The sequence below is a fragment of the Phacochoerus africanus genome, chromosome X, assembly GCF_016906955.1.
Source record: "Phacochoerus africanus isolate WHEZ1 chromosome X, ROS_Pafr_v1, whole genome shotgun sequence".
Classification (NCBI taxonomy): domain Eukaryota; kingdom Metazoa; phylum Chordata; class Mammalia; order Artiodactyla; family Suidae; genus Phacochoerus; species Phacochoerus africanus.
This window is the reverse complement of record NC_062560.1, coordinates 34,362,063-34,387,147: the sequence shown is the minus strand read 5'-3', so window position 1 is coordinate 34,387,147 and position 25,085 is coordinate 34,362,063. Positions and strand designations below refer to the sequence as shown.

At 36.9% G+C, this 25,085-nt stretch overlaps 1 protein-coding gene across 1 annotated transcript in view; it reads right to left on the bottom strand.

Moving 5' to 3' along the window:
• The window catches only part of CFAP47 (cilia and flagella associated protein 47), a 443,526-nt gene that overhangs the window by 125,158 nt on the left and 293,283 nt on the right, over positions 1–25,085 (bottom strand). Inside the window, exons 52-53 of the mRNA XM_047764176.1 lie at positions 8,077–8,214; positions 3,101–3,198 (exon numbers count right to left, since the gene is read on the bottom strand). Coding sequence (XP_047620132.1) covers positions 3,101–3,198; positions 8,077–8,214 — 236 coding nt within the window. The remainder of the gene's footprint in view (positions 1–3,100; positions 3,199–8,076; positions 8,215–25,085) is intronic.

Sequence of the window (25,085 nt, the reverse complement as noted above, 5' to 3'; positions counted from 1 at the left end):
TGTAAATGCAGTCACCTCTAAGGGTGAGAGCTGGTGAGTCCTGCAGGCTGTGAAAACTCAGGATGCTGGCCCTGATAGCTGATGTGCATATCAAAGGACTGATTTCAGGGAGCCCGGGCCTCTTTTGCTCCTGCTCCCTGCCCTTTGTGGCAAAAACTCCCAAATATCCTAGCTCCTCCCTCACCACCTCAGAGCAGTTTCTCGGGGCTACCTAAGATGTTGTCTCCATTTTACCCCAAATAAAACTTAACTCTCAGCTTTCAGGTTGTGCATTTTTTTTAAGTCGACAGGGATTATTTCAAACTGAATATACTCAAAGCCAAAAAAAGAAATGCTGACCTTCCCCCTAATTGCCTGAAAGAATACAGAGAGGACCTGTCCTAGGAGGGGAGCTGTCACCACAGACCAGTGTGAACTAGGTGTGGAAACAGGGAGGAACCTAGTAAAGTCTGTATGCTAAAATTCCTCTCTGTGTCCCACTGTCTCTGCTTGGCAAGGCAAAGATTTATTTACCATACTTCTCCATCTTTATGTGAATTTCTTCCTCTTCTGAAAAGTCCCAAAACACTCCCCCCCAACATCCTCTTTTGTCTACAGCTAAAGATGGTATTTAAGGTGCCCATTTGGGCCAAATGGCAAGTTACTCAGTTTTTCTGGGTCTCTCCAATGTATACGTGTTATTAAACTTTTGTGTGATTTTTCTCCTGTTGATGCAGGTATCTCAGACACCTAAAAGAAAAGCTACATTTCTTACGCTTCTTTTAGAAATGATTAATTTAAAATTAAATAGCTTAAAATTAAAATTAAATACCTATCACGTGCTTCTCCCTGGCTTAACGGTACCCTAAACAATCATCTCTGAGCTACAGATCAGGCACCCTGAGCACAACTGTCTGTAGGTCAAAGATTATGAGCACATGATGTTCTTTTAGGGACTTTCCTAAATTGCCCTAATCTTTGACCAATATGCCCTTTTCGCTAGTATTCTTATTTTAGGTAAAACCGAGATATGATAACCCAGAAGACCACCAGGATCATGCTGAGATCTCATGACACCAACTTCAATGACTAAAGAATCCAAAGAAAGAAGAATGCATATTTGCCTTCAACCCTGATTCTTATCCAGAAATCTTGTTTTCTCTTTTATACTATAAAACTCCCTGCAATTCTCTCCACTGGAGGGCGCCATCTTTAAGGCATTAGCCTGCTGTGGGCTCCTTTGCCTGGCAAAGCAACATAAGCTACTTTTTCTCCTTTACCCAAAACTATGTCTCCATGTTTCTATTCGGCACTGGTGGACAGAGGTCAAGTTTTGGCAACACTGTTAATATATATTGTGTCAATTTACTTAGACCAGAGAGAAGAATCTAGAAAGTTTGAGGAAAATGTCTTCCTCCTCAACACTGTTAATCTAGTAATCATTTTCCAGAGCAAATGGTTTCATAATTAAAGTTGTGTCATTTAAAAATAATCTTTAAAAGAAGTTCTCCCGTGGTACAGCAGGTTAAGGATCCAGCATTGTCACTGCAGTGGCCCAGGTAACTGATGTAGCAAAGGTCTAATCCCTGACTCAGGAACTTCCTCAGGTCAGTTTTTATGGATTAAAAATAAAAAAAAAATCAATGGAAATGAACCCAACTAGTATCTACAAAAATGCACGTTCAACCCCTGCAATGGGTTACGGATCTGGTGTTGACATGAGCTGCAGTGTAGGTCGCAGACAAGGCTCAGATCTGGCATTGCTGTGGCTGTGGCGTAGGCCGGCAGCTGCAGCTCCAATTTGACCCCTATCCTGGGGACTTCTATTTGCTATACCTGCAGCCCTAAAAAAATTTTAAAAAATACAGAGTTCCCGTCGTGGTGCAGTGGTTAACGAATCCCACTAGGAACCATGAGGTTGCGGGTTCGGTCCCTGCCCTTGCTCAGTGGGTTAATGATCCGGCGTTGCTGTGAGCTGTGGTGTAGGTGGCAGATGCGGCTCGGATCCCGCGTTGCTGTGGCTGTGGCGTAGGCCGGTGGCTACAGCTCCGATTCAACCCCTAGCCTGGGAACCTCCATATGCCGCGGGAGCGGCCCAAGAAATAGCAACAACAACAACAACAACAACAAAAGACAAAAGACAAAAAAAAAATTTTAAAAATAAAAATCTTTAAAAAAAGATTTTATTCTGCAGTGATAACAGGGTCACAGAAATGGGACACTCTCACTGAGTGAAATGATCCTCTTGTCATCATATTAAATAATTTTCTATATAGAAGAGAAAGCTTTGTAAGTGATATTTGAGCACACTTCAATAGTTTAACCATTCATTTCCTATGTCTCAACAGAGATTTACCTGGAGATCAGGTGAGCAAGTAAGTGATTTAGAGAAAGAGTATTTTAAGTCTTTTTTTATTTTCTATGCTGGGGCAAAAGTTGAAAATTCTAAATAATCATTCTATCAAGAAATCTATCTACATATTTAAAAATGAAAATAACCATCTTTCATCATCAGTTTAAATATTTGATTTAAATAAACAAGTACCAAGAATAACTAATAAATTAAATCAATTTAAAACATGATTAATAACAATTAATATTGTCCTCATGTTTCATTTAAACCAAGACTCCATATCTGACTTTCTCAAATAATCCTGGACATGGATTTAGCAATTCTTTAATAGTTCACATAAGACAATCTTATTCTTTGTCATTATTATTTAAAACCCCAAATCTATGCCAGATGCCTTTCAAAGTGAAAGGCCTGCTGTAGAAACCGGGAAGAATCAATACTAAGAGTCCACAGAGCACAATTCTGTTTTTATCAAACGTGTGAGGAAAGCATGTAGGCTAAGGTTGTCTGCTCTAGTAACTTTTGAAACATGCAGGTAAAATGCTTATCAGTGCAGCCACTGTGGTACCACAGAACTAAAAGATGTTTTCTACAAGTATTTAAGGAGCATATTACCAGATTTAAAATAGAATTGCCATAATGTAAACAATTTATCCCAATACACTCATTTAACATGGATATTTTTTAGGAATAGCAATTTAAGTGTACAATAAGAGCTCCAACTGTTTCCAAAAAGGAGGAGTCTATGAACATTTAATGGGCTCTTACCAGAGCAATACATTTCACGTTAATAGTGCTTAAAGGAGGTCCAGGAGCACTATGGATCTCAAGATAATAGCAGATTCGTAAATTGCTAATAGGATCATCTAAAAGAGAAAAAAAAAAGCACATCTTAATAGGTTTTAGAGTAACATTTAACATAAAAATTTGAGAAACATGAATAGATATTATTTTCAGACTCTTTCTGATGGATGCATTTGTCAAGAGAGCTGAGGGGAGGGAAAGGTGAAAAGCTGATTTCATCACAGTTTGTAAGCAATAAGAGAAGTGCCATATGGCAGGGCCATGAGAATGGGCTGTGAAAACTCCCTGCCCCAGTAACTCATGAAGTTCCCCACAGATATATGAATATTTTAAGTTAAGGACAAATATATCAAAAGAAATAACCAATCTTTTCTCCCTAACTGCCACAGTTTTCACACATTATACGTAGAAATATCTAAATGTGATATGACAATTTGCAAGGGTACACTTCCGGTACCATAAAAATCTAGCCAGAGGAAAAAAATCAAGAATAGTTCATGAAATTTCTGGTTTCTTGGGAGTATGAAAGAGGATCCTAGCAATGTAGCCCAAAGAAAGCTAAAATGGGACACAGACTGTTTAAAAAAGAAAGATGAGGAAGAAAAGAAAGAGGGGGAAGGGAAGAGAAAAAGAAGATGGAAGAAATAATAGGCCCAAGGTGAAGCCACCAACATCTCGCAGGAATAGACTCTGCAATTTCCTGGTCAGCACTAGTGGGGTAACCTTGCCTGAACTTATACAATGATATATAACAATTATTTTTCCTTTTTTTAAAAAAAAATTGTAATCGTTATACAGATGGCCCACAAGCACATGAAAAAATGCTCCACATCACTGATTATAAGAGAAATGCAAATCAAAACTACCATGAGATACTACTTCACACCAGTCAGAATGGTCATCATTCATAAGTCCACAAATAACAAATGGTGGGGGGGGGGGTGGAGAAAAGGAACCCTCCTGCACTGTTGGTGGGAATGTAAGCTGGTACAACCACTATGGAGAACAGTATGGAGGTACCTTAGAAAACTATACATAGAACTACCATATGACCCAGCAATCCCACTCTTGGGCATACATCCAGACAAAACTTTCCTTGAAAAAGACACAAGCACTCGCATGTTCATTGCAGCACTATTCACAATAGCCAAGACATGGAAACAATTATTTTTCAATAAAAATGCAAAATAATTATGTGCAAAAACATTTTACATAAAATTTAAGATATTAAAATTAAGTTTCAATTATCCAATATAACAACTCATAAAAGGAACAATCTTACCTAAAAATATTTGTGCATATCTTCAATTGTTTTATTCCAACAAATTTCTCAGAATGAAATTACTGGACCAAAGGGGATAAACAGTTCTTAAACATTTTAAACATACTGTTAAAGTGCTCTTCAAGTTCTTATCAATTAAAATTTCCATGATAATGTATAAGATTTTCTCTCTTACCCTGACTCTCATTAAAACTGAGTGTTACCATTATTTTCCATATTTCCCTACATGGAAGGTTAAAAAAATTCCTGTTTAACTGATTTCATGTCTTTTTTGTCCCAGCTTTACTGAAGTACAGCTGACTATTAAATATTGCACATATTTAAGGTGTACAACTTGGTTTGATATATATATATGTTGTGAAATCACCACCACAATCAAGCTAATTAACATATTTATTATCTCACAGTTATTTACCATTTTCATGGAAGAAGGTGAAGACACTTCCAATCCACCTTCTAACTGAATACTTTGAAAATGTCCATAATACCCAAAGTGATCTATATTCAATGTAATAACCTATCGAAATTCTAATGGCATATTTAAAAATAATTTTTTTTACTGCAGTTTTAGGTTCACAGCAAAACTAAGAGGAAGGTTTGGAGATTTCCCAAATACATTCTGCTTCCACACATGGACTGACTCCCCCATTATTAAATTCTCCCAACAAAGTGGTACCTATATCACAATTAATAAGCCTGTATACATACACACACACAAGGTCTACTAAGCAAATTTCGAGTATATATTACCTCCCTGTTAACTGTAATTACCTTGCTGTACATTGGATCTCCAGAACTTACTTACGTATTTTGCATAACTGAAACTTCCCTAATTGAAAAGAAATGTACTGCTGAGCAATCAGTAAGAAAAAAAACCAAGTTATTACAGAGTATGGAAAGGTTAATCTTGTTTGAGAAGGAATATGGGAAGGAAGGCCTGTTTGAGGAACTAGGGATAGCTGCAAATGCATTCTTCCTAGCTCTCAATCTATCTCACAAACTGTCATCATGTAGCATAGATTTATAAAAAATTAAATATAATTCCATTTTAGTCCATTAGCATGACAACATAATATTCACAAGACTGTCTTTCAAACTCTTCTAAACACTCTTAGCCAGTTTTCCTTCATGATTTTTCTGCTTTAGATTTTGATGAGGGTTTAATCTCTTAGCATAATCCATCTATAACAATCATTTATTCTTTGGCCTTACCTGCATAGTTTCAACTGAAAAAACCCTAAAGCTTTACAACGAGTTTTATTACTTTTTCACATTGTTGCAGCTCCAAATATTCAATTAATGACTAGACATTGCCATGTAAATGTCCTGCTGTCACATCAAAAGCAGGAAGTTCAAGACTATGCTAAGTATTATACTCTTCTAGACTTTTTTATTTTTTCTTGTTGAGAGTTTAGTTAAATGATGCCAGAATATTGCTGCCTCTGCATCTATTTTGTGTATCCAAGTGGCCTACAGGGATCTAGTTCCTCCTGGGAGTATATGACCTTGACTTAGATAACAACCCACACAGTCACAAGTAAATGTAATTTCCTAACATGACCCCTTCAATCACCCTTGTGAGAAGCACCTTCCACCTCCTCCGGTATCTTCCTATTGTGCATCTTTTAGATAAGACAGCTGTGAAGCTCACGGAAACCCTACACTTTTTTGGTCTGAATTGACCATTGTGGCCTTAGCCCGGGAATTCCAAAGCACATCACCTGAGGACCCTAATAAAGGCATGTGCCCTAGGGTCCTGCCTCTCTCACTATCTGTACCCTTCCTTGATCTCCTCAAGGCATGCCATGTACCTGCTGCAGGACCTGTGAATAATAAACTTATGTATTTCACTTTCCCTTATGGTTTTTGATGAAACTTGGCTCACGACCTAACACCTGAGTGTTCTACTTAACAAATGTGAATTTAACAAAGTCACAACACTTCAAATTTCTATTATAATATTTGCCCATTAACCGGGTTACAAACCATATTATTTTTTGGAATCAATGCCTATCTTCTCTCTTAAGAGAGTCATCTAATGCTAGTGTCTGAAATGTTTTCCATCTTCAGTGGTGTTTCTCTATCCCCATCATCACCACAAAAAGCATGTTCTCTTCACTTCAAACCCAGTTAGTTAACTGTTGCAGTGGCCCAAATGGCCCAAACTGCTCTTCCCTTTCGAAAAGATTTTGAAATAGTGCCTGAATATCACTTTTTTATCTATGTATTCTATGATGATTAATTTTATATGTCATCTTGGCTGGACATGGGGTCCAGTTGTTTGATTAATCTAATCAAACTAATCTAAATGTTGTTGGGAAGGTTTTTCTTTTTTTTAATGTTTCAACACTTTCATCATTAGACTCTGAGTAAAGAAGAATACTCTGCTTAAGGTGAGTGGGCCAGCTCCAATCAGTTGGAGGCCCTGAGAGCAAAGACAGAAGTTACCTGAAGGGGAAGCAATTCTGAATCAAGCCTGAAACATGGAAACCCTGCCTGAGCTTATAGCCTGCCTGCTCTGCCCTGGGGAATTTGGACTCAAAACTGCAACAGCAACTCTTAGCTAATTTTCTACCCTACAGATTTTGGACTTGCCGGTCTCCATAGTTACATTAGCCAATTCCTTAAAATGTCTCTATTTAAATATAGATTTTGTACTATATTATATTGTATTGCATTATGCTGTATTATGTTACGCTACATCACATGACATCATCTTGTATTATATTATGGTGGTATCTGTTTCTCGGAAGAATCCTGATTAAACACAAATTCATTCAATAAATATTTCTTCTGGGAGTTCCTGTCGTGACTCAGTGGAAACGAATCTGACTAGGATCCATGAGAATGCTGGTTCAATCCCTGGCCTTGCTCAGCGGGTTAAGGATCTGCGATTGCCATGAACTGTGGTGTAGGTCACAGATGCGGCTCGGATCCCGAGTTGGTGTGGCTGTGGTAGGACAGCAGCTACAGCTCTGATTAGACCCTAGCCTGGAAACTTACTCATGCCGAGGGTGCAGCCCTAAAAGGAGAATAACAACAATAACAAAGATTTCTTCTTCGGTATACCTCTAACTCCAGAATTTTGTCCCTATTGACCCACTCTTCCCTATTGCCCTCTGCTGTCCCTGCTGCTCACCCATAAGAGAACTCATTCACCCATTCTCTAGGAAATCTGGCTTGTCTATTCCAACTCTCCATAATCTCATTTTCATTTGAATTTCTACTGAAAAGACAGGATGTTTAACCACTTCATATGAAAGGGGAAACAATAGCATTTACTTTCTTTTGCTTAAAAGAAGATTGCTATTATTGCCTAAAGTAAGGAGAACACATTATATTGTTAAAATACACTCATTAACATTTTATCAGAAATATACTGAAATTTTTTAATAACAGAAATATATGTAAAGTTTTTCACTTATAAAAGAGTAGGCAACTTTCAAGCTGATATATTATACTCTATTAATTTTAAAAGCTGTACAAATCCAGAAGATAAAGTTTATGACGTTAATCCTGAAATAATACAATTCTTACAGATATATGAAATATACATTTTTGTATACATATTATGAATGTAGAGTATCTACTGATTTATAAGCGAATAATGACAGCCCATGGAAATTGATCATGAAATTCTCCATAACAATAAATTTACCTGGTTTTAACTCATAAAACTTGTTGGATGGTTTTGAAAATGATTTCTCAAAGAAGGGTATATCTCCATATTGAGCTTGATCTGAGTCTTCCTGATAATCAACTCGCAGTTTGCATTTAACAGAAAATGAAATCGTACCTGCAACACAGAGGTGCAAATATCATATTAACCAGGAGTTAGTTTTCTAACATGAAAGGTCATTTTCAGGTATTAAAAGTGCTTTAGCTTGAAACTAATAAATATAAAGCCAAACATAAATTCTAGGTGTTAGTAACAGAATTAAATCTGATAGTGGTATAGAACAACTTAATGGAAAGTTAAAACAAATGATTTTTAAATGTCCAATAAAATAGTAACTTTTAAACTACTTTCTCAAAGTAATTAAGAAAATGTAGCAAATAATAGAACTGTATCCCCTTTAAAATGTTTTCGTCTTGGGTAAGTTTTCTTACATGTTTTCTTCCTAAGTCATTTTTAACACTCATTTATTACCTCATTGAAAACATTCGTTTAAAGAATATTTGTTCACTATAATATCCTCAGCATGAACTTTCCTTTAAACGTTTAATATATAAAATACTCAATTTTGTTACAAAAAACTGTTAGTGTCAAAAATTAGCAGTCTCAATCTACAATTATTGTTATACTAAAACTGAATTATAAAAGACTGGTATTAACTTTTAAATTGAAGCTAATATACATATGAAAATAATTCAGTGGCCCTGATATCTCAATACAAGGGAGATGTGTTCCATATTCCTCTTTCAGCATCTGCTGTTTCAGCAATCCTTGGCATTCCTTCGCTTGTGACAAATCGCTCCAGTCTCTGCCATCATCTTTGCATGATGTTCCCTCTTTTATCCATTCTCTTCTTATAAGGAAAACAGTCATATTGGATCAGGGTCCACTCTAATTCAGCAAGACCTCATCTTAATTTGATTGTATCTGTCAAGACCTTATTTCTAAATAGGATCACTTTCAACAGGGTATCAGTAGTTAAAACACCATGATCCTGGGCAAGCAGAACTACCCCTAGACAGACTGCAACTGTGAGAGGCTGGAGCTGGATTATAGAGCTGCTTCCAGATGTGCAGACTGAACATAGTCAGTGGGCACAGGTGTGTCTTCCACATGGTCCCTGAGTAGGCAGAAATTGTGGCTAAGAGGCACTGAAGCTGGTTCATGGGGCACTCCAGGGTCCAGAGATGGAACTGAATTCTGTGGGCCTGTTACCCAGAGCATGGGCAGGCATGACTCCTTCCAGATTCCTTGGCAGATAGTGCTGATGGCAGGACCAAAGTCAAATGGGGCTGTAACCGTGCATGGGGCTGCTTCCCAGTCAGTAGCCAGGGCCATGGTTATCAAAGCTGTCTTCTGAGCATGAGCCCGACTTTTGAAAATGGCCCTCCTTGGTTTTGGATTCCACCAAGGTTTCATGGTCTCTTACCAGGATCACGAAGCTTCCATAACAGCACTTTTTTCCTGAAATGGCCTCGAAATAATTGTGTCAATAGGGATACAAGAGATGGATCATCTACTCTGCCATCTTGCTGATGCCGCTCCTACCTTACTATTTTCAATTCTTTTATTTTGCAGTATCACAAAGTCACTCAAGTTACAGGTAGACTTTCATGTCCTATTATAAACACGGCTTTCTTATTTTACATAGGAGTTTGGTATATTCTCACAAACACATTATGGAAAGACAGGGTAGATAGTGGAAAGAACACAGGCTTTGGACAGAATGCAATTCAAACACTTGTTCTATTACTACGAATTTAGCCTTGAACATGTTATTTACCTCACTTGTAAAATGGTGCTAGTTGTTGTGAGGATTAAAGGACTGTAGTTTATGCTTATATAGGACTTACTATATGCTAGGCACTGTTATAGAGATTAAAAAACTACACATTTTTCTAAAACATATCTATGAAGTCAGTCCTATTATTATCCCCATTTTGAAGAAGTGAAAGTGTAACATAAGAAAGATTAGTAGCTTGCCCAAGGTCAATCAGCTTGAAATACTACAGCTGGAATTTGAACACAAGCATTGTGATTTAAAGTCCACACTCATTTTTAATGAACAGATTTTATTTTTCAAACACTTTTAGGTTTACAAAAAAAATAAGAGTCAAGTACACAGAGTTCCCATATATCCTCTTTAGTTTCTCCTACTATAAGCATCCTACATTAAGTGGTATACTACTTATAAGTGATGAGCCATTAATAATACACCATTATTAACTAAAGTCCATAGTTTACATTCTGGTTCACTCTCTGTGTTGTATATTCTATGGCTTTTGCAAATGTATAATATCTTCTACCTACCATTATAGTATCATGTAGAAAACTTTCATTGCCCCTCAAATCCCCCGTATCCCACTCATTCATCCCTTCCTCTCAACCCTTCTAAGGAAGTGGCAACTACTGATCTTTTCCAGAATGCTGAAGAGATGGCCTTCTCAGACTGGCTTGTTTCACTAAGCAACATGCACTTAAGCTTCCTCCAGTCTGTCACTTGTTTTTATCACACACACAAAAATAACCAATTGTACAGATATACCACTATTTCTCCATTCACCTATTGCAGGACATCATGGTTGCCTCTACATTTTGGCAAACATAAGTAAGACTGTTACAAACATTCATGTGTACATTTTGTGTGGACATAAATTTTCAACTCATATGAGTAAATACCAAATGGGTTTGTGATTGCTGGATCATGTTAGGAGTATATTTAGTTTTGTAATATACTGCCAAACTGTCTTCTAAAGCCCCTCTACCACTGTACCATTTTGCATGCCTACCATTAACAAATGAGAGTTCCAACTGTTCTATATCTGTTCTATAGGTACCATTGGTTTATTTTTTGTTTTTATTCTATTTCCTTAGGAGACTGACCTGAGAAAACATTTGTACGGTTGATGTCAGAGAATGTTTTGCCTATGTTCTCTTCTGGAAGTTTTATGGTGTCTTGTCTTATGATTAAGTCTTTAAGCCATTTTGAGCTTATTTTTGTGCATGATGTGAAGGTGTGTTCCAGTTTCATTGATTTACATGTGGCTGTCCAGTTTTCCCAGCACCATTTGCTGAAAAGACTGTCTTTTTCTCAGTTTATATTCTTGCCAGCTTTGTCGAAGATTAACTGACTGTAGGTGTCTTGGTTTACTGCTGGGCTCTCTATTCTGTGCCATTGGTCCGTATGTCTGTTTTGGTACCAGTACCACACTGTCTTGATTACTGCAGCTTTGTAATATTGTCTGAGGTCTGGGAGAGTTATGCCTCCTGCTTGGTTTTTGTTCCTCAGGATTGCTTTGGCAATTCTGGGTATTTTATGGTTCCATATAAATTTTTGGATTGTTTGTTGTAGTTCTGTGAAAAATGTCATGGGTAATTTGATAGGGATTGCATTGATTCTGTAGATTGCTTTGGGTAGTATGGTCATTTTGATGATATTAATTCTTCCAATCCAGGAGCATGGAATATCTTTCCATTTCTTTGAATCCTCTTTAATTTCCTTGATTTATGTTTTATAATTCTCAGCATATAAGTCTTTCACCTCATTAGGCTTATTCCTTGATATTTAATTTTTGAGGTACAAGTTTAAAAGGTATTATAATTTTATATTCCTATTCTAATATTTCCTTGTTACTACACAGAAATGCAAATTTCTGAATGTTAATCTTGTATCCTGCTACTGTGCTGAAATCATTTATCAGTTCGAGTAGTTTTTGTGTAGAGTCCTCAGGGTTTTCTATATATAGTATCATGTCACCTGCATAGAGTCACAATTTTACCTTTCCTCTTCCAATTTGGATACCTTTTATTTCTTTTGTTTGTCTGAGTGCTGTGACTATGACTTCCAATACTACTTTGAATAAAAGTGGTGAGAGTGGGCATTCTGTTCTTGTTCTAGATTTTAATGGGAGGGCTTTCAGCTTTTCTCCATTGAGTATTATATTGGCTGTATGTTTGTCATATATGGCTTTTGTTAATTTATGTTCCCTCTATACCCACTGTGGTAAGAGTTTTTATGTTGAATTGATGTTGGATTTTGTTAAATGCTTTTCCTGCATCTACTGAGATGATCATGTGGTTTTTGACTTTTCTTTTGTCAATGTGGTGTATGACATAGATTGATTTGTGTATGTTGAATCATCCTTGTGAACTTGGGATGAATCCTACTATTTCTCCAAAGATATACCAATGGCCAATAGGCCCATGAAAAAATGCTCACCTTCGCTAATTATTAGAGAAATGCAAATCAAAACTACAATGAGCTACCACCTCACACTGGTCAAAATGGCCATCATTAACAAGTCAACAAATAATAAATGCTGGAGATGGTGTGGAGAAAAGGGTGCCCTCCTTCACTGTTGGTGGGAATGTAAACTGGTAGACCCAGTATGTCAAACAGTATGGAGATACCTCAGAAATCTAAATACAGAACTACTGTATGATCCAGCAGTTCCACTCCTGGGCATATTTATCTGGACAAATTTTCTTTGAAAAAGATACATGCACCCCTATTCATTGCAGCACTATTCACAACAGCCAAGGCATGGAAACAACCTAAATGTTCACTGACAGATGAATGGATTAAGAAGATGTGGTATATACACACAATGGAATGCGACTCAGCCATGGAAAAGAACTAAATGCATTTGCAGAAACATGGATGGAACTAGAGACTCTCATGCTAAGTGAAGTTAAGTCAGAAAGAGAAAGACAAATATCACCTAAATCTGGAATCTAATATATGGCACAAATGAACCTAGCTTCAGAAAAGAAAAAAACTCATGGATGTGGAGAACAGATCTTTGGTTGCTGAGCGGGAGGGGGAGGAGGAAGGTGTGGGAGTAGGATGGACTGGAAGTTTGAGGTTAGTAGATGCAAACTATTGCATTTGGAGTGGATAAGCAATGAGATCCTGCTGTATAGGACAGGGAACTATATCTAGTCACTTGAGATGGAACATGATGGAGGATAATGTGAGAGAAAGAATTTGTATATATATGTATGACTGGGTCACTTTGCTGTACAGCAGAAATTAACATAACAAGATGCTCAAAATTTATTATTATTCATTATGGAAATACAGATTAAAACCACCTTGTAATAGCACTACAAATTAAAATGGAAAGAATTGAAATGACTAACCCTATTAAGTATGGTCAATGATGGAGAGCAAGAGGAAATTTCATACACAGCTGGTGGGAATGAAAAAGGAACAATCTCTCTGAGAAACTGTCTGGCAGTTTCTTTAAATGTTACAAATTCAACTACCATGTTATCCAGGCATCCTACATGTACGTTATTTATCCAAGAAGCATTAAAGTTTATGCCCATAGAAAGACATACATGAATGCTCACATCAGTTTTATCTGTAATTACCAAAAATTGCAGAAACTCAAATGCCCATCAATAGGTAAATAGATGAACAAATTGTGGTATAGGCATTCCATGGACTATTACTCAATAACAAGAGGAATAAACTATTGATATATACACTGTGTGGATGGATCTCAAAATAATTATGTTGCACAAAAGAAAACAGCCAAAAAAGGGTGCATAATGCATGATTTTATTTATATACAATGCTATAAGATGAAAGTAAAGTGACAGAAAACAGATAAATGATTGTCCAGGGCAAGGGTGGCACTGGGCAGGAGGGGAGGCAAAAGGTCTAAAAATGGACATAAGGAAATTTTGTGGGGTGAAATATATTCATTATTTGAATTGTGTCAATGGATTCATGGGTGTATATATATGTTAAAACTTTTCAAACTGTACTTTGAATATGTACAACTTATGGTATGTCAATTATACTATAGTAAAACTGATGAAAGATAGTTTGTGTGTTTCAGATATTATACCCACCACTTCTAATCAGAATATTGACAGAAATTGAGAAATGTCATCCCAAAGTTGAATGCTGTAAAAGCAGGATATTTAAGTGAAGTTCACAGCCACCAATGAATATATTTCTAGCACTAAGCAAGGTCATACACAATATAACTAATAGAGGATTATTAGTGGAACCATCATATTTAAATAGTCAGAAGACTTTTATCTTTCTTTCTATCTATATTTCTATCTAAAATCTTTATTTATATCTCCTTAGTTCCATAAAGTCATGCATGTTTCCATGATATCAAATATAATTTTTTATACATTTGTTTGGATTACTTCAATTTGAAGGTAGCTTCTTGAGCCTCCACTTAAAGCCCTCATTTTTTTTTCATTTTATTTTCAATCTATTTGTATGATTAATTTCTGCATGACATAAAAATGAATTTTCGCTTAAAAAGCATCTTTTGGCCCCATCCAAGCAATAAAAAGGGAGGAGATCACATTATATAAAAGTGCTGATTATTACGAGGCAAATGTTCCCCAGCACTCACAAAACTTGTTTTTTTTCTTTTGTCTTTTTAGGGCTGTGCCCGTGGCACATGGAGGTTCCCAGGCCAAGGGTTGAATCAGAGCTGTAGCCACTGGCCTACGCCACAGCCACAGCAATGCCAGATCTGAGTCACATCTGCTGCCTATACCACAGCTCACAGCAACGCTGGATCCTTAACCTACTGAGCAAGGCCAGGGATGAAACCTGCATTGTCATGAAAATAGTCAGATTCATTTCTGTTGAGCCACAATGGCAACTCCACAAAACTTTTTGAAGTAGTTGCATGTTAGGAAAAAATATTTAACAGGAAGAAAAGTTTTAAAGTTTCAGAATTTCATAAGGATCTTCTAACCTTCTTAATTCCAACAGGTTATATTTAATTCTTCACATATTAGAAAGCATCTGTGGAAGGTGTTTTCAATTTGAAAGTTCTCATTAAAATGTAGGAATAAATTATTGACAACAAATCCCTCTATCTGAAATTCTTACGTAAATGTTCTACATGAGAAAAGCCAACAATTTGCCAAGTCATAATTACAGTTCACTGTAACTCCTTACAAAATACACAAATTCTTTGGACCAGTAAGACAGGATGCACACACACAGACGCATACATACACAGGATGAGGGAAGAGAGAAAGAGTTGGGGAAATGAGATAACGTTTTATCTTATTATCAATAATTATATATATATATATATATACACACATATATATATACACAATATATATAATATATAACAAAATAGATATATCTTAGTAGTTCAAAACTCAAATATAAAGATTTTAACCAGAATATCATGGGTGGATTCAGAAGCCACTAGATCCTTATTCCAAAAGCAACATGAATTTATATTCAAGAGAGTATTTACAGCCTGCCTTGGACTCCCAGGGAGAACTATGTCTCTAATATATGATCGACAATTATAAGTGAATGTTATACAATTGAATGTGGGCTCCACGGCAAATGTTGGAATTGGGGAAGTATCATATTTCAGCTTGACAGAGTATATGCAGTTTTCAAATGTATGCTTTTCTCCAAGTTTGCACCTCATTCTTGTTATTGTGTTTTACTGCACTGCTGTTATTGCACTACTAAGCAATATTTAAAATATTTTAGAAATAATTTTATTTTGAAATGTATTGCTTCTTCTGTTTGATAGTGACCAGATACCTGCTGCTGTATTGGTCTGAAGGTCAGTGCTAGCCTGGCACTCAAAGAACAGATCATCTTGCGTAAAGGCAGGCAATGCAGAGTATGTCATCAGTCAGTGATTTACTAACACGTGAAAATTTATCTCTAGGCAGTCATCTGAGTGGATCCTAAGACTAGAGTTAATATTGGTTATGATTTTAGGGTCAAGGACAGGAAGAACAAGTCTAAAATTACAAGTTCCCAAGGGTAATACTATGCAGGTGGCTAGAGCTTTCAGGAAACATCAGAGTAGAGGCTGCCTGGGAAAGGAGAGATGGTGAAAGCTAAGAGGAGAGCCCAGAGGGAAATGAGAGGATCCAAACAAACCCAATCCATTCTCTCTGCAGTGCCTGAAGGCTCCCTTTTGCAAACCATTTCTTTTATCTGAGAGAGTGTGAAAATGCTTTATGGCACTCAGAGCAGCCAACACTTGTTTTTAAAGACCAGCGGCATTTAATTGGTTCTTACACTTCTATAACAATGCACGCCCTGTAGCACAGGTGGGAACAAGCCAGCAGGATCTAAAATCAGTTTCAGCCAAGCTTTTGAAAGCACCCTCCTGGCATATTCAATGAGATAAACCAGAAGACAGTAAGGACAAAAGAAGCCCTAAATCCTCCCATACATCCATATCATGTTAGGAAATTTTCATAAATGGGAGTGAGTATATTAAATAGGAGTGATAAGCAGTAATTGAACACCTACTAAATGAGAACTTTTCATGTATTCCCATTTTATGCTCATAACGACCCTGAAAAATTAAATATCTATATTTTACATGGAAGAAACCTGACATTCAGTGAAGTTAAGTATATCACCAAGGTCACACAACCAGAGAATGATGTAATTGGAGGTTGAAGTCATAGGCAACTTCTGAACATGTTCCTTTATATGAAATAGCAAAGTGAAAGATAGGCAATTTTGCCATCACAATGAATATACTGCCCAAACTCTAAAAGAAACATGCAAATTTAAATAGCACTACATTTTCTCAGCATCACATTCTGAAAATACACAGGACAAGCAGGCTTCACATCACATACAATATTATAAATTCAATTATGAACTGAATTTGTACTTCAAAGATGGCAACTGATGATACATATCTTTCTGGATATGAGAGAGTAGTGGGATGCCAGCTATAAAAACTATTTTGTTTAAACACAGGTCTAGTATAAGAACTTTTTATGCACACATTAAATATTTTGTTTTGACGTTAAGTAGAAGTTTATTGAAAAGAAATTTTTTAAAGTCTTTAGCAAAGCTGACAAAAAACTTGTTTGCAATTGTTGGGACGAGGCTTTCTAGTGCCAGTGTTATTACAGATCTCATTCTAGCATAAGAACCTCTGAAATGCAAATTTGCAGAAATAAATCTTAGCTATAATTCACAGTTGTGTTGAACTGAATGAATATGACCACTTTTTAGCAAGTGAAAAGGCACTTTGGGCTGCTGCTGAAAAAATACAAAGTAATTGTAGGCTACATCAAAACGACCATTGTTACCTACTTTTTGGAGCTATCAGCTTGTCAAGGGTCATGAATATAAGAGAAAATTTTAAGACTACTTTATGATGAATGTTCAGCATAAGGACTAAATTTACCAACATGTCTGGAAATCATCTTAAAATGTGGGTTCTCAGCATTTAGTTTTCTACTGTAGAATAAATAACTGAGGCACCTTAATGACTGCACTGAACTGTGTCCATGTAGTGTTCTGTAACATCTAAATACTTGACACTCTAAGTGAATGCTTTATAAAAATATTCTTTAAAAAATTTAAATATAAATTTTTATTGAGAGAAAACTGAAATATAACATTGTATTAGTTTTAGGTATGAAAATATTTTTGTTTAATGTTTAGAAATCATTTTAGGCCACCATGTCATGATCAACATATGATATTATTTCAGTCTGATTTTTGTTAATACATTTAAACGACTTACAGTTCAATAAAAAAAATCCCTGGTATTGTCTTTCTCTGTTGAATTTCTATCAACTCTATGGACAAAGATAAGATATCCAACTACCCAAGTTTCCCCAGTTACTCCTTTTTGGGGGGTCACAAATAAATGTCATTAATGATTCAAAGAACTTCTAAAGACTTCTTCCTTGTTGCTAAGTTCAAAAGGGATCATTACGAATCATATACTTAGTTTAAAAAATGAACTGCACTAGTTAACAACAAGATAAAAGCTGTTTGAAGATATCAAGGGATCATCATTGCTACAATACATTAGAAGAGATGTTCAGAGCATCCTTTTTCAACTGGAAATTTAAAGGTGAAAACACACACAGGCTAAGAAAGCAGGACTCCACTGCACTGAGGCATCACTGGAAATGGTATCTGTCTTGGGAAATGAGCTACTCTGGGGCAGCCTAGAATTTTGCCTTTCAGAGCCATAATTAGGGATCAGAGAACGAAATGGTCAGCTAAGGAACCCAGGCTTGTATGGTTTGGGGGCTAGGTTTCACATTATATTTTTGGACTGCCAAACCCCCGAATAATTATTTAGCTCCATAGCTCTTCACTTCTCTTCATAGAAAGGGGACCCTAGAGGTATCCTTACAAGTTTTAAACAGTCATGTTTGTTGTTATTAAAATTTGCTTTTTAAAATTATAGTATGACCCTGATATTCACAAGCTGGAGGGCACTGAGCCAATTAGAATGACATATTCATAAGAAACTCAGAACAGTTATGCCAGAGACGTAGGTGCTCTATGCAGATTATTAAAGAGCAAATGGAGCAAACTATTAGAAAAAAATGATGTGTAGGTTATATCAAATTGTATAACCTTCATTCTTACATGTACAAGTTTATTTTCTTAGTGCTGTATTAGGAGTGAGTTGCTTTATGCTGTGAACATGAATGCTTATAGCCATCTCTAAATCGTATTTGTAAATCGTATTTTATTGCAATCAAAATAAATTTAAGGATTACTGTTACTAAAGTATATGCTAACTACTAGGGCCAAGTCATCTTCATCCATGTATGGGTCTTGTGCAAAAAAAAAATCAAGTTTCTATTTGAGACAAATAGAAATATAATTGCACATTTCACTACTACAAATAAGCCACAAGCCATTACTGCATTTCTATATTTTGTTACAAATTAATCCTGTAGGCATGAACAGTAATATTAGCTTTTCACATTCTAATGACCATTTTCTGGTTATTAGAGACTTAAGCCAGTATGATTTAAAATTTTTTTTATTGTTATTTCCCCAATACGATTTTTTTTCTACTGTACAGCCTATGATTTAATACATTTAGTCATTAATACATTTTTGCCTTTACATATGGTATTTTTGTTTATGTGGTTTTGTGTGTGTGTGTCTGTTTTCCTTTAAGGTTCTGTGTTTTCATATCTAAGCTGACTGATTCAATATTTTTCCATTTTTCTGAAGTGTACTGACACAAAAATATAATCTCAAAATCAAGATAGAACTGGATTTTCCCTCCCTAACTAGTCAATCTATCCCACTAACCGCTTCTCTCACAGTTAATGCTGTCACTTTCCTTAGAGGTGCTTACTATCCGAGGTACACTTGACTCTCCTTTCTCACTTGCCTCTCCATATTCCATCTTCGTCAAATGCAACTGTGGTGGACACAATGTTGTGTCAAACACATTCCTTTTCAGGAATGAAGGACTTATTTATCTTGCTACCTGGAAAGATGCTGGAAGATGACCATATTTGGTCAGCCTTCTTTAGGCATCACTTTGTGAGGGGGAAAAAAAAAGCCTTACCCAAGATCCAACCTCTTTCCACATGTAGTCTACTTTCAATGACTGAACAACACAGCAGCAGCTTTTCCCTCTGGTTAGTATACGTTCTTACCTTTCCTTTCACAAGTGTTGATCATAACACATTCACTAATAAATGTCCTATATGTTAATCTCCCATCTCAAGAGTTGGATTTCCTGGAAACCCAAGCTGCTACAGCATCCTTTTCATTTTGATTTTTCTTGATACTTCCCTTCTGTTTTTTAACCCACTATCACTGGCTAGTTTGGTCTGCCCTTAATGTTCACGTAGAATGGTCAACCTTAACTTTTTGTTCCACAGCCAGAGAGCCATTTGAATTTAAATCTCCACATGGCAGACTTGAAACATATTGTAGGCTACTGAGATAATTCCAAATCCATCCATTTCTCAACATTTCTACCTACCAATCAATATACCATGACACCTACTTTAGTATAGGCCACATATGACTCAGTGCCCCTATGAAAATCCCCTATTCAGACAGTTCCCATATTCACCAATGGTTTCCTATAACTTTTCCAGTGGGGATCACTGCCATGGGGATCTGCCCTAAGAACAGATTTTAATCACTGAGGGAAAGGAGCGAGAGGATGCTTACCCCAATTTCCTCACCCTTCAGCCTGACAATTCTCTTAGAAAGTACCCAGTAAGGTTCCTCGGGTCTCAGCAGTAATCTGATATCAAGCTTACTTTTTACGGACTTTCTCCCTTTGGCCTCTCACTTCATTCTGTCAGCATGCTTCCTGTAATCATCTCTCAAATAAACTACTTGCAATTAAACTCTTTTCTCAGGGTCTGCTTTTGGGAGAAGAGGGACAAACTAATATTGAGAACTGATCAACTATAACATTGCTAAAGGCCCCTAAATGATCTCTTAGATCTAACCACCCCCTGTTGCACCTCCTATCTGACTCATGCCCTTGGAAATCTTCAATGGCTCCAACTGCAATAAGAAGCAAAACAAAACGCTCCAACAAAGTCTGCCTGTATTTCCAACTCTATGTCACTCTGTACTGGAACAAAAACACACACTCCAAACACACTCCTCTATTCATTATTTACAGAAAGTATCTTCTCTGTATTTTTTTTTTGTCTTTTGTCCTTTTTAGGGCTGTACCTGCAGCACATGGAGGTTCCCAGGCTAGGGGTCAAATTGGAGCTGTAGCCGCCGGTCTACACCAGAACCACAGCAATGCCAGATCTGAGCCGTGTCTGTGACCTACACCACAGCTCACAGCGACACCGGATCCTTAACCCACTGAGTGAGGCCAGGGATCAAACCCGGAACCTTGTGGTTCCTACTCGGATTCGTTTCCACTGCGCCATGACGGGAACTCCTCCGTATTTTCAATAAGACTGATTCCTCTGCTAAAATGCCCTCCCCAACATAGTGGCTGAAAAATCCCAGTTCATCCTTCAAGGTCCAGATCAAACCCATTATCCCCTTAGAAGCCCTTTCAGATACTCACTGTTAGAATTAATATTTCCCACTATTACGCTCCTCAGTGCCATGTTTCAGCTTGTGGTATACCAGCATGAACCGCATATTGTGATGATTTATGCAAATCTATTTCCACCACCAAATATGAATTCATAGGAGGCAGGAACCATATAATATCTATCTTTGTATCAAGTGGTAGTATTTGAAATAATTAACAAACCTATATTCCAGCTCTTACTTATCATAAAGGTCACAGATCAAACTCCTGAGGCATGTGTTAACTGTTTATTTGCTGCTGAATTGTTGGGAATTCCAAGGAGGCCAGAGAGGGGCTGTGGTGGTTAGAGTTCAAAAATTATACTGTAACACCTATGGACAATTAATCTTTGACAAAGGAGGTAAGAATATACAATGGGGGGGAAAGACAGTCTCTTTAGCAAGTGGTGTTGGTAAAGTTGGACAGCTGCATGTAAATCAAGGAAATTAGAACACACTATCACGCCATACAAAAAAATAAACTCAAAATGGTTTAAAGACCTAAATATAAGACAGACACCATAAAACTCCCAGAAGAGAACATAGGCAAAACATTCTTTGACATAAACTATACAAATGTTTTCTTTGTATAGGTCAGTCTCACAAAACAACAGAAATAAAAACAAAAATAAATAAATGGGACTTAATCAGACTTACAAGCTTTTGCACAACAAAGGAAACCATAAAAAAAGACAACCTACAGACTGGGAGAAAACATTTGCATGTGATGTGACTGACAAGGGCTTAACTTTCAAAATATACAAACAGATCATACAACTCAACATCAAAAAAAAAAAAAAAATCAAAAAATGGGCAGAAGACCTAAAGAGACATTCCTCCAAAGAAGATATACAGATGTCCAATAGGTACACGAAAAGGTACTCATCACTGCTAATTATTAGAGAAATGCAAATCAAAACTACAATGAGGTACAATCTCACACTGGTCAGAATGGCCATCATTAAAAAGTCTACAAATAATAAACGCCAGAGAAGGAATGAAGAAAAGGGAACCTTCTTACACTGTCAGTGGGAATGTAAATTGGTGCACCCACTATGGAAAACAGTATGGAGGTTCTTCAAAAAAATAAAAATAGGAGTTCCCGTCGTGGCTCAGTAGTTAATGAATCTAACTAGGAACCATGAGGTTGCGGGTTCGATCCCTGGCCTTGCTCAGTGGGTTAAAGATCTGGCATTGCCGTGAGCTGTGGTGTAGGTCACAGACACGGCTCGGATCTGGCGTTGCTGTAGCTCTGGCATAGGGTGGCGGCTACAGCTCCAATTAGACCCCTAGCCTGAGAACCTCCATATGACGTGGGAGTGGCCCTAGAAAAGGCAAAAAACAAACAAACAAACAAACAAACAAAAAGAACCCTAAAAATAAGTTGCCCTATGATCCAGCAATCCCCCTCCTGGGTACATACCCAGACAAAACCATAATTTGAAAATATATACACCCCAGTGTTCATAGCAGCAAGACATGGAAACAACCTAAATGTCCACTGACAGATGGATGAAGAAGATGTGGTATATACATACATACACACATACAATGGAATATTACTCAGCCATTGAAAAGAATGAAATAATGCCATTTGCAGCAACATGGGCAGACCTTGAGATTATCATATTAAGTGAAGTAAGTCAGAAAGAGAAAGACAAATACCATATGATATCACTTATACGTGGAATCTAAAAAATGGCACAAATGAACTTATCTACAAAACAAAATACACTCACAGATATAAAGAACAGACTTGTGCTTGCCAAGGGGTAGATGGGTAGGGGAGGGAAGGATTGGGAGATTGGGATTAGTAGATGCAAACTATTATACATAGCATGGATAAACAACAAGGTTCTACTATATAGCACAGGGAACTATATTCAATATCCTGTGATAAACAATAATGGAAAAGAATATGAAAAATAAAAAATATATATGTATATGTATATATGAGTCACTTTGCTATGCAGCAGATATTAACACTACATTATAAATCAACTATACTTCAATAAAAATTTTTAAAAAGTTACAGTCTAGTGGAGTTCAAACAATTGACTATTTGCCAATGTATGAGGAAATGCATCTGTTAAAATATTTCAACAAATGGAGTGTAATTGGTTGAATGTCAGCTTTGTTTCTAACTATGATACTTACCAAGGCTTTCCAAAGTATAGGCTTTTTGCAAATAATTGTTTATATAATTGAGAACAGAACTGAAAATGCACACAAATTTTTTAGGACCAATGATGGACATATGCACACTGACATAGCTCTTTAGCACAAATAGGAACATTTTCATATATGTACCAAAATTGTGTCTAGTTTTCTTTATATTTTATCAGATTAACAACTGTTCAGAAGCAATTACATTTATACTGCTTAAAACACTGTAGAAGCCTTCCAACAGTAAATATCAATAAAAACAGAGTTTGCTTTCTTTAAAGGCTCAGCTTCTCCAAATCATAATGGCAACATTAATTCAACTCTAAGAAACTGCCCTGGCAAGAACAATCATGACCATGTCTTGCAAATATTTTTTAAAAATTATGAAGCCTGAAAAACCTTTTGTGTACCTGGAAATATTTACTAATTCATCCTTACTTAACAGCGTAACCTCAGTTGCCTTTAATTTCCCCAAATGTCTTCTAAAGTCTTTCGAATCAGCATGCTGATCAGTGAAAATATGTTTTGAAATTTTATGGTGTCCAAAAGGCTGCCAAAAACAACAAAAAGTGACTATACAAAGAAAAGGCATATTGAATCTGATTATTTAATTCTTCTTAGCTCCATTTCCATAACTTTGAATCTGATTCATGGATCAGAGGAGTCATAACCGTTCCTAATTCAACAATGCTCTACAGTTTATGATTCCTCTTATATTCCTTCCTACACAGAGCAGACCTCACTGCCTTTTACAGAATAGGAAACTCAGATTTATTATGTATATCAAAAATAACAATGGCAATTCTGAATGGTTTGCTACCCTTTACAAAAGACAATTTAAAACTCTAAAACTAAGGAAAATCTACCATTAGTAATGCCATTTGATGATTAAATGAAAAAAAATTATATTTCTCAAAATCAATTCAAATCTTCAGAATCATATTAAACATGGCCAAAAATATGATATTTTATTCAAAAGCTTGCAATAGGCTCACTCAAGCTCAAAATCTACCTATTACATGGAGAAGTATTAATGGGCTCTGTAAAGCCAAATGTCCAAAAAGTGATGGGGGACTTCAGAAGGTGCTAAGAGTATAACTATGGTGACATGTGAGTTCAAGCCAACTAGAAGCAGGGAGTAGGGGTAGGCAGGTTGGCTCTTTACTCACAGCATATTCTGTTACAGTGCTAGTAACTGGATCACTGTGCTTGCCATTCTGAAATGTCTCTTCTGCTTGTTAATACCACTGGCAATCAGACGTACTTTCTCCTTTGGAGCATCTCTCTACACCTCCTATGACAGGCATAGACCCTTTCCTACAACTTCTTTGCTGAGACAAGCAAGGATTAGAACTAGTACTTCCAGGGAGCACAAGATTGCTACCAGGGTATATATGCTTTATACACTTCTAAATTGTATGCATTCACCTACTTGTTTTGTCTTTTTTAGGGCCATACCCATGGCATGTGGAAGTTCCCAGGCTAGGGGTTGAATTGGGGCTATAGCTGCTGGCATATGCCACAGCAACACCAGATCCGAACTGTGCCTGTGACCTACACTACAGCTCATGGCAATGCCGGATCCTTAACCCACTGAGCGAAGCCAGGGATTGAACCTGTGTTCTCACGGATACTAGTCAGATTTGATTCCACTGAGCCACAACGGAAACTCCCATTTACCTGCATTTAATTATTTCCTCAGCAGGAGCCAACCACTAGGAGGCCTTTCATTCTCTCCCAAGTAGGACAACTTATTCCTTTGATGAATCACAATCTCTCAGTTCTTCCCTGTTACTCTTCTGTACTTCTCACTCTCTATCCCATTTTTTTTGTCCTTTTGCCTTTTTCTAGGGCCACTTCCTGCGGCATATGGAGGGTCCCAAGCTAGGGGTCTAATGGGAGCTGTAGCCACTGGCCTACGCCAGAGCCACAGCAACGTGGGATCTGAGCCGTGTCTGAGACCTACACCATAGCTCACGGCAACGCTGGATCCTTAACC